The following is a 14,758-nucleotide window of genomic DNA, read 5'->3' as shown; positions in this document are numbered from 1 at the left end:
TATAGTATTTGATTTTAATTTTCCTATATTGTCAGTATTTCTAAGCATAAATTTTTTTTTAAAGAACGGAAATAAGTTTTTTAAAGAATAAGGATTAAACTATGCTGATACATATACTGACTATGATTAGCTAATACTTGGACCTTAGTGACTATATGAAACAACTTGGTGAAATAAACATTTTGAAAAAAATGATGCCCAATCTTAAACTGGAAGTCATTATTTATTTGTTTTATTTAGTATTATTTTTTGTCCATGCCACATGATGTACTGGATCTTAGTTCCCAGCCAGGGATCAAACTCATGCCCCCGACAGGAGAAGTGCAGAGTCCTAACTACTGAACCTCCAGGGAATTCCCTAAACAGGAAGTAATTTATAATCCACCTTATTAAAAACCTAGAATACAGTCCTCCTTTCATAAATTTAAAGATTAACTAAAAACCTTTTTAAAAGTTGATTGTTTTTTTCCAAGTAAGTTTAAGCTAGAGTCTTGAGTTGAACTTTAAACTGGAATAATTTCATCAAGTTAAATATGTTTCTTCTTAAAAAAAAACAATACACATGTATATATCTGATGATTTTAAAAATAGCCCCAGTGCCTGCAACTGGGCTTACAAAGAAAAGAAAATCATAATGTAAAATAGTAGGTTTGTTTGTTTGCTCTATGTTTGATGAATTGGATGCATTAATTACAACAAATGGACTAAATTGGATAAGATTCATTGTTTGTCCAATTATTGCAATGAGAGAATCTACAAGGGGCAATTACAGATTGACACCGCATAGAATGTAGCTTGTTACACAGCTTCTACTAATAACACGTGGGCAGGATTTAGATGAGTGCATAAATTACATCTGAAAATCAAATATAACCGTCAAGTATATAAACACTGAGGTTTTCTAGTATGTGTACTTATCAAATGAATTAACATTTCAAATTTATACTTAGTTTGAAATTGCCCTTTGCTGTCTGAAAACAAGCTATGTTTTGATATTTAGTTCTTTTACATGCCTGGACACTTGTTGCTGCAGTTTGCTAACATTGATAACAGATCCTTTTACTGTTTTAAAAAACAAAACTTGCTTAGAGTCTTTATTATCATTATAGTCTGTATTACTTTGTTGCTTTACTTTGTGACATTTCTAAAAAGCAGACTATCGATTTATTTGAAGAATGTACCTATAATGACATTTTATTTTAGAATTAACATAGTAAACTTTCTGTAATTCATCATAGAGGAATGAAATGCTCTTTGGTAATTGGATATTTTGCTTAACTGATTTTATCATATTTCTTCTACTTGTGGATCATCTGATTTCCTTCAGATAACATTTATGGCTATCAGTTGTCAATGTACAGGCAATAGATATCCCTGGTTGTTCAGAAATCAACAAACTTTAACCGTGGTATTTTCTAAAATATAATGTAGTTTCATAATCCTCTTTATTCATTAAAGTGTATTTATTGATATTAAATTATCTAGTTACTGGTTGAAGTATAGTATTTTATTTTAAAATCAGTAAGCTATGTTGAAAATAGCAGAGTAGGAGTAAGGAGACTTTTGTCTTTTACTAGATGTGTGGTTTTGGCAATTTGTTTTATCTTTTAGGGCTAAAGTTTCTCTGTTTAGTGAGACTGATGACCTCCTCACCTATATATGAACTTTTCTCAGGGTCAGCTGAGATATTATAGACAAAAGCACTTTGAAATTTTAAGTATTCTGTAAGTATAGAATAGTTTTATTATCCTGAATATTTGTTCCTGGAGTTTTCTTCACTAATTATTTTGAGCCAGTGGTTCTAAAACCTGGTGGGAATTCTTATAAAGTCTGATAAGGGATCCCACTTACTAGATCAGAATTCTGGAGTTGGAACCTACAAATCTGGAGTTTTGTTTTGTTAGTTTTTATTTTGAACTAATCTCACACTTGTGAAAATAGGTTAGGGTTCCCTTAGGCTCTTCACCCAGCTTCCTCAGATGTTAATAATATTTTACCCAAGCACAATGATCAAAATCAGGAAGTAAACACTTAACACAATCCTGTTAACTGAGTTACAGCTCAGTGCAAATTGTGTCAGCTCCATTTTTTTGGCCAGGATCCAGTTAAGGATTTTATATTTTATTTGTTGTCTTATCTCCTCATACTCCTCCATTTTAGAATGATTCTTCAATCTTTGACATTTTACTCTTTGGAGTATACTGGGCATTTATTTTGTAGTGCTCAGTTGCTAAGTCGTGTCCATCTCTTTGCAACCCCATGGACTGTAGCCCGCCAGGCTCCTCTGTCCATGGCATTTTCCAGGCAAGAATACTGGAGTGGATTGACATTTCTTCCTCCAGGGGATCCTCCTGACCCAGGAATTGAACCTGTGTCTCCTGCGTCTCTGCATTGGCAGGCAGATTCTTTACCACTGAGCCACCTGGGAAGTCCCTTATTTTGCAGAATGTCTCTCAATTTAGAATTTTTATTTTTAACAAACAAATTTCTAATGAAACCTGACTCACATGTTTAGGAATTACTGATCAAAACTAACCAAATGTTTGTTCTTTGTAATATCCCTCATATACCATTTTAGAATGTTTAATAAACTGATATGACTTCATTATTTCTAAGAACCAATGTTCTATGTAAGTACCCATAGGATATGTGTGTGTATGCACATATATATAAACTATATATTTTATATAAAATATATATTTTTTAAACTCAGAATTATGTCAGTGAAGAATGACTTCAAATTTTAGAATAAACCTTATTTCTACAGACGAAATGTAGCTTTTTTGAACAGAATGGTCATATGTGTAAGTATTTGGACCTCAGAAGTTTAGTAGGAAACTATTGTATTTGAAATATTTCTTGCAAAGTTAGAATTTGAAAAATACTTTTGCATGGGTTAATGATAGCTAATTAGTTTATGAATTAAGATTTATTCCAGGCCTATACAATAATATTGGAAGAAAATGCAGAATATAAGAAAAATAAATTTTGAAGGTATTTTTGTTTGTAAGTACATTTTTCAAATAAAGTAATGAAGGTTTACCTTAGGTATTATCTGTTTAGTTTAGTCGCTTAGTCGTGTTCGACTCTTTGCGACACCATGGACTGCCGCACACCAGGCCTCCCTGTCCATCACTAGCTCCTGGAGTTTACTCAGACTCATGTCCATTGAGTCGGTGATGCCATCCAACCATCTCATCATCTGTCGTCCCCTTCTCCTCCCGCCTTCAATCTTTCCCAGCATCAGAGTCTTTTCAAATGAGTCAGTTCGCATCAGGTGGCCAAAGTATTGGAGTTTCAGCTTCAGCATCTGTCCTTCCAATGAATATTCACAACTGATTTCCTTTGGGATGGACTGGTTGGATCTCCTTGCAGTCCAAGGGACTCTCAAGAGTCTTCTCCAACACCACAGTTCAAAAGCATCAATTCTTTGTCTCTCAACTTTCTTTATAGTCTAACTCTCACATCCATACATGACTACTGGAAAAACCATAGCCTTGACTAGATGGACCTTTGTTGGCAAAGGAGTGTCTCTGCTTTTTAATATAAGATATTAAAACACTTATATCTAACTTATCCACCTCCACGAAAAAGAGTGAGTGTTCAAGACTAATTTGGTAGCACTTAGTATTTTTTTTTAGCACTTAGTATTTAGTCAATGTTTGTTTATAAAAATATTATTTAAGCAGCTTAGTTCAGTGTCCTTAGAGTGAAAACTTACTTTACCTACTAGAAAGGCAAAGTACAATCTCTTCATAGTCATAAATATAAAATTTTAAATCTCTCTGCTCCTGATTTCATTGAAGTTTTTATTGAGTGGGATTTGAGTCTTTAAGCAGCAATATAGATACCATATTAGATTATATATTTCACATACAGAATTTATTTAGCATACCAAACACTAATAAAATGCCTTTTTAAGCAATGTACTGAAGGGTATTATTGGGCCTTGATCTGCATGTCATAGGAAGTCATTATTAACAGCTTTGCTGCCGCTAGTGTTGTCCTCATCTACAAACCAGTCTAAATTATGTTTGGGTTTGGCAATGGATAGCAGATGAGGGAGTGCCATGAAAACTGTATTTCTATCAATCATTTTTAGTTTGAGTTATCCCTTACCTTGCCATTGAAGATCACCTGCCCAAGTGCCTTAGGTTATATTAAATAACCAGAAGTAACACAAAGGTTACTCTTAGAAGGAGGTTGTTACTTGAAGAAAAAGCATGACAGGAGACTTCTGGGAAACCAGTGTCTTGTTTCTTGATCTAGGAGCTGGTTATACATTATGTTCAGTTTGAGAAAACTCACTGTGCTATATATACTCTTTTGATATGTGCACTTCTCTGAATTTACATTATATTGTAGTATTAGTACACTTTTTAAAGGAAACTGAGGAATTGCATTTGGGACCATTTTGAGATTTTAATATCTGTGGTATATCCATGTGGATATGTCTTATAAACAGTTGGTTATATGAATCTGAAGTTGAGGAAAGGTCTGAATTAGAGATAAGAGATTTGAGAATCTTCAACTTCTAAGTGGTTGTTACAAATGGATTAAATTTCCTAGGAATAGTATATAGAGAGGAAAGAAGTCTAAAGACACAACTTTGAGAAATACCAAAGTTTAAGGGACTGGCAAAAAAACAAAAACAAAACTGAATCCTGCTGAAAAATGACAAAGTAAAGAAGAGCCAAAGAAGTTTAGTCAGAACCAGAAGAATGTTGTGTCATGAATCTGAGAGTGGAGACAAGGAAAAATTAGTTATGTGTTGGTAGATAAAATTTTTTTTAATTTCCATCGGATTTAGCATTACAAGGGTCATTGGTGGCCTTAAACATTAGGAGGTCAGTCTTTGGAGTGAGGCATATTTAATTTCTATCTCAGTTCTTACTATCGGTATGACTTTAAACAAGTAATTTAATTCTCTAAGCCTCAGTTTCCTCCTCTTGTATAATTTGCCTCTGAGAACTATATGAACACAAAGTTAGAGAATGCATATAAAGTCAGCAGAGGTTGACTCAGTAAACTTTGAGTAAATGGAAGCTATGAATATGGAAAGTTGTTTTAAGAGTTTTGATTATAGTGGATTGAGGAGTGAAAGGAACAGTATAAGTGACTCGAGAGCTGTGGATAAGGAGGGAAGAACAAGATGATGTGGTATCTAATAGTAGGTATTACCTCAAGGGAGATTTTTATTTTAGGGGAGAAACCAGAGTAAAGGAAGAGGGACTGGAAGTTAGAGAGGAGATGACCTGTGTAAACAGAGGGGATAGAGTATGACTGTGGGTAGTTCCTTAATGTTGTGTCAGAGTATCCTTTTAAACTTTCTCTGATTTCCTGGTTTCAATGTAAACTGTATGTTTACTGTATGTCATTTATTTCACATACTCAGAAAAGTACAAGTGAGATAACCAAGTAAAAATTACCATTATCATGTTGAAAGTGGTGATCAAACCAATATGAGAATATCCTGGGAATTAATCATTCTAGAATTTTTTCTCACTTCATATCTCATTATCCAGTCAATAACCAAGTCTATTGTTTCTGCTTCCAAAATGAAAAATTATGTATCTTTTTTGACTTCTTCATCCACCCTACCATGGTCCTGTATTTCATTCTTCATTTCTCACCTGAATTGGCAGCTGGTTTCCCTCATTTACATTTCATTTCCTTCTAGTTGCATTGCTTCCTTATTTAAAATTATTTTCCCCCCAATTTTATTGAGAGGTAATTGACATATCACAGTATATTCATTTATGGTGTACAACATAATGATTTGATGTGTGTATATATTGTGAAACTGTTACCACAATAAGTTTGTTAACATCTGTCACCTCACAGTTATATATATTTTTCTTATGATAAGAACTTTTAAGGTTTACTCTCTCAGTAACTGTCAAATATTTAACTCAATATTATTATCTATAGCCACCAGGCTGTACATTACATCCCTAGAATTTGTTTAAAATTCTTACATCTTTCAGTTGCTTTACTGTTCTTATCCATTCAAAATATCTCCATGCCATTTGTTGTCAGTGGTGAGCAAGTCAGATTTCTTTTCAATTTCTGCCCTATGGAGCTTAAAGATGGCCTTAAACTAAAACATTAACCCCTTGCATGTAAGATGGGGTCTTCTATGACCTTGACCCAGCTCTTCCTGTAGTATACTTTGTGTGGTCCTGGCGGTTCATGGGGTCGCAAAGAGTCGGACACGACTGAGCGACTGAACTGAACTGAACATGCTCTTATTGTTGGATATTCTCATATATCCTGTGGTATCCCCCTGTCTGGAATGTACCCAGTCTTTTCTTTCACTACTTGTTGGGCTCCCTTTCATCTTTCAGTTCCCTGTCTCAAACATTGTCTTTTCTGTAAAGCCTTCTTTACTCTTTAGTAAATATAAGCATTTCTTCCTTTGTCTTCACATTACATCTTGTTCTAACTTCCTCTTTATTTTAGCTGTGATCGTATTCTAACAATGATATGTAAAGTTAGGAACCTTATCAACTTTACCTTCAAATCCTAGAACCCAGGAAAGTGGCTGGCATGTCACAGTCAGATGTAGTTACTATTAGTTGAGAAACAACTATGTGTTAAAGGCTGTGCTCAGACATACATTATCCCGCTTAATTCTCAACAAAAATATGGCTCTAGCTATTGCAATATCCCTGTTTTACAGGCAAGGACGCTATCAAGTAATTTCCCCAGTGCCACACAAGACAGGTAAATGGTGACATCAGGCTTTTATATTTTTGAAACTATGATTTCAAAGTAGATGCTTTTAACCTTCAAGTTTTCCCACATTAGTAAATAACTGTTGAAAAAATTTTTGATATATTTCTAATATATCATGCCTGAATATAATCGGGAAGCTTTCTATGTTTGGAATATAGGTATCTAAAATAGAACTTTCCTAATAGTGATCATGTCATCTCATCTCTTGAACTAGATAAGAAAATGTGGGCTGTACTTATGTATTTCCATCTTTCATCAGGAAACAAACATAGAAAACACATTTTCATTTTAGACATTTACATTCAGTGTGTGTTAATGTACATATATATGTGTATATGTTAGAGACAGGTAAATGTATGCATACTGTAGAAATATAAAAACTCTTACTCTTTAGAAAGATAGAGTGTAGCTAAGAAAAAAGCCTTAAGTGAAATAACCAAAGAACAATTAATTGTTTAAGTAAGGGAAAAACTGCTATAGGGTAGAAACAGTGGAGACTTGGAGACTAGGTGGGATTCAAAGAAATTAAGTGGAATTTGAAATAAAAAGAAGTAGAAGGAAAAAGAATCCCTCATTGCAAATCTATCCAAGATAATAAAATAAATGAATTTATGTTAATTATTAATTAAATCACCTGACATTTTTCTCATGAAAAATAATCATGAGCCTAAAGAAACAAGGGATAGAATTTAACTATATTTCTAAGCTTGAAATATGTTAGTTGTATTATTGGTTTCTATTTGTCCCATTGGAATAGAGTTTATCATTTGAAAATACCATTTTTTATTTCATGATAAATAGCATCTTTGAAAGTTGAACATTCAAGGGATAAAAAACAGAAGAAAGTTTATCATTGAGATCTTACTTTGACCAAAAATGGAGAAATACAAAGAGATCTTACTGTTTACTCTTTTTCTCTTAAAACAGCAAACTCATTATTACATTGGGTAAGAAACAAAAGAGAAAGAATGAGTCTTCAGATGAAATATCTGATGCAGAGCAGATGACACAGCATGCATTCAAAGAGGAAGACTCTCAAGTGAGTATGAAATTTTTTTCTGAGAAATGAACACTGGCAGATTTAGATAGCATAATATTGTTTTATGGATGTTTATACTGTAGTTTAGTGGTAAAAGTACATTTTATTTTCATACAAGTTATATGACAAAACATTATTACAGTATGGTCCTACAGTGTTAGACCTGGGAGGAAACTTACACATCCTCTTCAAACCCTCTCAGTTTTCAGATAATGAGACTGAAGCCCAGGAGAGTTTAAGTAACAATCCAAAGACCCTGGTGGCTTTTAGCATGGAGAGTATCTAGTGATATTATTACCCTGTACTTATAGAGCATTATTAAATGAATTTAATGATGGAGATACTAATTTTAAAAGTCACATACAAATGATAAAGCAAATGGGTTGAATCATTCTTGAAGATAATTTCTTTGGTCTGCTTCTACTGAGGAAAAGATGAACAGGTATATTAAAAATCCCCTAAAGCAGACAAAAATACTGTGCATTTTTACTTTTTATTTTTTTAATAGCTGTATATTCAAAATAACCTTGTGAAGTTAAAAAATTATATAGTAAAGGTCATAATAATTCAGGCCACCCTCTGCTCTCTAATAATTAAAGTACGACCCTAGGCCGTAGGGGTGGTGGCAGTTGTTGCATTATGGGGCCAGAAAGCCCCTGAATGGCCTTTCTTCTTCCTTATGCAGCTTCTTATCCAATGGGAGAGTAGTGGCTCAAGGCTCCTGGGCTGCTGCAAGAGTTGAGGTAAGGGCAGTGACTGAAGCTCCTAATATTATATGGCCTGGCTTTTTCTTCATATGTTATCCTTAACTTAGGCAAACTTATCATTATTCAATATGAGAAAATGTAGTTAAATTTTTACTAAAATAATGCTGGCCATTTTTCCATTATGTAATTACCAAACAATGAAATGGTAGAATAGGTTAACATGCATATTTCTTCCATGCCTTTCACAGTACTTAACTAGGTTGCTTTGACAAGTGTTTTGCTTTAACACAAAAATTTTAATGGAGAAGGAAAGAAATATTTTCTGGTAAACAATCATAAATCTGTATTATTGATATATTTAAATATATTAATATATAAATTATGTATAAATATCTAAAAATAGTTTTCAACCACAATGGATTGTTAAGATTTGAAGGCTTGAAAAGTAATTGAAGGTTTAGAGTCAAGTGAAAAATCTAAAAATATGGTTATGATATTTAATTTTTTACCTGATAGAGAAAATTCAATAATCTAACTACATTTAGAGACTTAAATTATTTTTTAAAGCCCCATAGCACATTTTAGCACATTTTATTAGGTCTATGATAGGAAACAAATGGTACGTTATCATAATGAAGTATTTAGTCATTTAAGAACATAATGTTTCTGACCTCTTATATAAAGTGCTGTTGATTGAAGCCTTTAAAACATTAAGGAAAAGTTAGAAAAAAGAAATTTGAAGAAATAGTTTGTCACTTTTAAGTTGTCCTTTGAAAAATACTATGGAGAAAAAGAAAGCCAAAGCAACCCACATTGGCCTAAAATATGGACATTCAAATTAGTTCTGTATTTTTAAGGTAGTGAAACTGTTATGTAACAGAGAAAGCTAATTGGTAAGAGTGGCACCTTACTTCTCTTTGCTGAATGTGTATCTATATGCTCTAGTGGAATGTAAGTTTTGGTGAAATCAGTTGGAAAACTGCAAAAAAACTCACAGTTTTTTAAATTACTCATAGACTGATAAAAATCTTCATAGAATGAGGGAGCAGTTTATAGTATGTGGCTCTCATTCCTTCTTGTAAAGAATTACCTGAATGTGCATTTTTGTGAGTTAAAACGATTGTTTCAGGCCACTTGTTTACTACTTACTAAGGATTGTGTATGGCATTTCAAAGTACCTGACCTAAGTGATCAGAAAGGAAACTTTAATGTTGAAATCATCTATAGAATCTTCTAAAAGTATACCAAATTATTACCAGACTTCATTATATAAACTATTTATACCTAGTGAGACATAACATTCATAATATATGTTATTGTTAGAATAATAAGTGTCCTGAATGGTTATTAAATTAAGGTATTTTTGAGCATTAAGAACTGATGCCTGTAATAGAACTCCAAACATTTCTTTAGCCTGGTATTAGAGATCCATCAGAGAAGGCAATGGCACCCACTCCAGTACTCTTGCCTGGAAAATCCCATGGATGGAGGAGCCTGGTAGGCTGCAGTCCATGGGGTCACTAAGAGTCGGACAAGACTCAGTGACTTCACTTTCACTTTTCACTTTCGTGCATTGAAGAAGGAAATGGCAGCCCACTCCAGTGCTCTTGCCTGGAGAATCCCAGGGACGGGGGAGCCTCATGGGCTGCCGTCTGTGGGGTCGCACAGAGTCGGACACGACTGAGGCGACTTAGCAGTAACAACAGAGATCCATAGACTCTTCTCTCCCAGGGAATAATAAATGTTTCATATCTTTTCCAAAAGAGAATGTGGGAGAATTGGCTTTCTATAAGTCCCTTGGGCTTCCTCAGTGGTTCAGTAAAGAATCCTCTTGTAGTGCAGGAGCCCCCAGGAGATACAGGTTCGATCCCTGGGTCAGGAAGATCCCCTGGAGAAGGAAATGGCAACCCACTCCAGTATTCTTGCCTGGGAAATTCCATGGACAGAGGAACCTGGCAGGCTACAGTCCATGGGTTCACAAGAGTAAGACACGACTTAACAAGTAAACCAAAAGCTAGTATATTTCTTAGTGAACTCCCCAGCCTTTATGGGCTTCCCTGGTGGCTAAGATAGTAAAGAATCTTTCTGCAGTGCAGGAGACCCATGTTCAGTCTCTTTTATATAATTTTTGTTTGCCACCTTCCTGCCTCCCATAGTGACAAAATTGTCACCTTGAGCTTTGAAAATATAAATATCTTCGTGGCTAAGAGATGGTGACCCATCCTAATTGAAGCATGGAGTTTTCTACTACATTTGGCTGAGCTGCCTCACCACAGTAGTGCCTTTCTTTCTCTCAATATTCCACTACTTTCAAGAGAAGAGGCACTACAGCCTTTCTGAATACAAATAAGTTTGTCCCCACACTGCTGCGCTGATTCAGTTTTGTTATGGCAATGGTAGCATGAAAGACCTACCACATTGAAGACATTGGCAGAAACCAAAAGGAGAACACATGGGTATTCTGTTAGTTGCATTTTGGGGAAATGTTATGGGAGTTACTAAATACACAGAAGGATAGTAAAAGGAAGATGAAATATTGAGTAGTAGAACAGTTGACTGAGGTACCTCCATCCATGAGATTTTAGGGAGGTACGCAAAGTTAAACCTAAGTCCTTAGGGATTTTCAGGCAATTGTGTAATTTGTTTTTTAGTGGGAACATCAAATATTAGATTTTTAGGGAGGTAAGTAAAGCCATGTGCATTTGATACTTGCTTTTAAATTATTTAGATTATTTTAAAATCATGTTACTGCACAGAAGACTTTCTGAAGAGTTTTCTTCCATTTTTATGATAGTGCTGATCTTTATTTTTAAGGGAAGCTAGTAAAGGCAGTACAACAGTGGTTCCTCCTTCATTCACATTTAAGGTTTTAGTAGCTTTCATACTTTGTTATTTTGTGTATCTCTTTTAAAACATTTTATGTTATTTGTTTTTTTTCTGTTTTAAACACAGGTTCATGGGTTTTGTGTCAAAGTTTTTATTTCTTTTAGTTTTACACCCCTGATATTAAACTAATATTCATCTGATGACTTTCTAGGTTTGAAGCAAAAACTGTGCTAGTATTAATATTTTAAAATACATGTTTCCCAATCTGTGAAATAGTTAAATAAAAAGACCTTTTTATTCTTAACAAATTTGAAAGAAAAGTAATAAAGGTATTATTGTTAATCATTCCTACTTGACATTTTAGGAAGTAAACTAAAGATAACTAAAGATTGCAAATCTTTGGCAAAGGTAAAATTATAATCTTCCTTTAATTAAAAGTAAAAATGAGGAAAGATGAATACAGAATACAGTTTTGAAAATTTAATGTACAAAATTGTCACATGACCCTTTAAAATAAATCATGTGAATATGATCCTTATCATTCATTACAGAAAAGAAGATCAAATCGACAAATTAAAAGGAAAAAATATGCAGAAGATGCAGAAGGGAAACAATCTGAAGAAGAGGTTAAAGGCTCTATGAAAATAAAAAAGAATTCAGCTCCTTTACCTGGTGAACAGCCTTTACAGTTATTTGTGGTAAGACAGATTTTGGGTTGTATGACAAAAAACATTTTAAACCAATGTAAATTAAAAATCTTTTAAAAAAAATAAATAAATAAAAATCTTCATTATCTTTCCTCCTAAAACCTACATTAACTTTTCCTCCTAGGTTCCATATTATAGTTAATAGAACCATTAGTTATTTGGATCAGAAACCTAGGTATTTGTTCTCTCTTTTTTTATCTTTACTTCTTGACATTCAATTTTTTGCCTCCTAAATATATTTTCATGCAACTCCTCCAAACTCTATGTTTTTTGTGGAGTGTTTCTAAATTACAAGTTTAATTACAGTACTTTTCTTGAAAACTCCTCTAATGGTGTCCTAAATCAGAAACAAATGAAACTGCACTTTTTACAGCTTATAAAGCCTTTTGTATGGGTTTTTTGGCCTTATGTCCTTCCACTTCCCTCTAAGCTCTCAGTCCTCTGGTTTGATGAACATAGTTGTCTCAGTGCCATATTTTGATACCTTTATGTCTTTACATATGCATTTTCCTCTTTGTAGAGTTCTACTCTCCCTTATCTGGACTGTAACCCAGCTACTCATTTCCTTGCTGAATCATCTGACACCTTGAACAAGTACTAATCTTCTCTATACCTGAGCTTTCTAATCTGCAAAATGTAAACTATTGAGAATAATGCATAAGAAATTAAAAAGCCCAATATGTTTACTATGAGGGTGATGCCAGTGATGATGAGGACAGTAACAACATTTTCATTTTGTATTTCTGACATTTAACATGATCCCTGACATGTTAAATAAGTGTTTGTTGGATTTTAGTATATTTATAGACATACAGAGTAGCAACTGAAATGTTTTCAGAATGGATCATCATACTTTTTCTCCTCCTTCACATAGGAGAATCCAAGTGAAGAAGATGCTGCAATTGTGGACAAGATACTATCTTCTAGAACTATAAAAAAGGAAGTAGGTAGTGATACATTACATTCTGTACTTTATATTCCATGGCCTGATTGTAAAACTCATAATTATTGAATCTTTTTCTTAGATATCATCTGGAGTGATGATTGATACAGAAGAATTTTTTGTAAAATACAAGAATTAGTAAGTATTTGAGTTGGAAAAAAAATAGAAAGATATTATTTCAATATGAATTAATATTTTGAATATATTAAGTTAAATTCTTATTTTTCTTTTATTGGTATTTTAAAATATTTTATTTGTTATTGCATGAACTTAAAAATCATTAAAAAGTGAATGGACTATGAAAACTTTTCATGTTAAAATTGAGTAGTTTTTTTCCCAAAAAAAACTACTGACTAACATCAAAATGCAGGAATATTTATAAATCATGCTTTTGGAAATAATAGACATTTTCCATCATATTATACTGTTAAACTTTTCAGATTTTGTTCAACTTTTTCTTATGCTTTAGTGAAAGAAAGTATTTTAAATAAAATTACATTGCTTTCAAAACAAGTTTGCTTTCTGGTCATGACAAAACTGTTATAATGAAGAAATGAATAAAAAGTCACATCTTTGTTATCCTTATGATTCAGTTTACCATTCTGTGTAGTGATCACAGTGGCTTTATTTTAGAAATTATGTGAGAGTCTGTTGACATTAAATGAAATGATGAACAGCCTATTTGGAAAGTTGAAGATAATATTTTTAGAGGCCATGATTAAAAATAAATCTAAAAACAAAACATGATTTTCTATATCATTCTAATATACTACTTTTATAAAATTTTAGCTCTTATCTTCACTGTGAATGGGCCACAGAACAGCAGCTTCTGAAAGATAAAAGGATCCAGCAGAAAATCAAACGATTCAAATTGAGACAAGCACAAAGAGCACATTTTTTTGCAGACGTAAGAAGAAAAAGACTATTATGTGTTGAACTCTGAATGCATGTCATATTATGTATCAAAAACTTAAGTATTATTCATCTTAATTCTTAGGCTTCTACTTTTGATGTTTGACTATAAATGATATCTACATATTTTCCCCCCTAAATTTAGCTTGTGAGTGAAGTAGCTCAGTTGTGTCCAACTCTTTGCGACTCCATAGACTGTAGCCTACCACGCTTCTCCATCCATGGGATTTTCCAGGCAAGAGTACTGGAGTGGGTTGCCATTTCCTTCTCCAGAGGATCTTCCCAACCCAGGGATTGAACCTGGGTCGCCGCATTGTAGACAGAGACTTTACTGACTTGACTTTACTTCCCTGGTGAGGGAAGCCCTAAATTTAGCTTGGAAAGTAGCTAAAACAGGAACACTAATAAATCAGAATGGTAGCTATCTCCTGTATTTTAAAGTTAACATTTATTTCAATACCTTTTAGAGTTGAATGTGAGTATATTAATATCTTAAAGTATTTTATCAGCAAACTTATTCAAGTAATGGTGACATAACAAATAAATGAAAAAGAAGATTTTTCAGTATATGAGATACTGCATATTTTCTGTATCAGCTTTGTGTATGCATGAACAGAACATTATTGGAAAAATTCATTAACTTTTCCAGGCCTTTTTAAAAAGTCAGATATCCTTTCCTGCTCTAAACTTGTTAATTTTTCTTTTAATAGACTTTTTTAGAGAAGTTTTAGATTCATCTAATTATTTTAACTTTTTATTTGAAAATGTTAATACTGGATTTTCCCACATATATGTTAACTGGATTCCCTAAATGTTAACATTTTACCATATTTGCTTTATCATTCACATTAATTCTGTCTCTGTGCACCTCTCTCCCTCTTTCTGC

At 33.2% G+C, this 14,758-nt stretch overlaps 1 protein-coding gene across 11 annotated transcripts in view; it reads left to right on the top strand.

Annotated features, from left to right (window-relative positions):
- CHD9 (chromodomain helicase DNA binding protein 9) overlaps positions 1 to 14,758 on the top strand; it is a 224,888-nt gene that overhangs the window by 139,038 nt on the left and 71,092 nt on the right. For all 11 annotated transcript variants that reach the window (XM_027513586.1, XM_027513587.1, XM_027513589.1 and 8 more), the window contains 5 exons: positions 7,666 to 7,777; positions 11,862 to 12,008; positions 12,892 to 12,960; positions 13,043 to 13,098; positions 13,750 to 13,867. In XM_027513586.1, coding sequence (XP_027369387.1) covers positions 7,666 to 7,777; positions 11,862 to 12,008; positions 12,892 to 12,960; positions 13,043 to 13,098; positions 13,750 to 13,867 — 502 coding nt within the window. The remainder of the gene's footprint in view (positions 1 to 7,665; positions 7,778 to 11,861; positions 12,009 to 12,891; positions 12,961 to 13,042; positions 13,099 to 13,749; positions 13,868 to 14,758) is intronic.

The sequence above is a fragment of the Bos indicus x Bos taurus genome, chromosome 18, assembly GCF_003369695.1.
Source record: "Bos indicus x Bos taurus breed Angus x Brahman F1 hybrid chromosome 18, Bos_hybrid_MaternalHap_v2.0, whole genome shotgun sequence".
Taxonomy (NCBI): Eukaryota; Metazoa; Chordata; class Mammalia; order Artiodactyla; family Bovidae; genus Bos; species Bos indicus x Bos taurus.
Note: the sequence above shows the minus strand (reverse complement) of the source record. Positions and strands in the feature narration are given on the sequence as shown.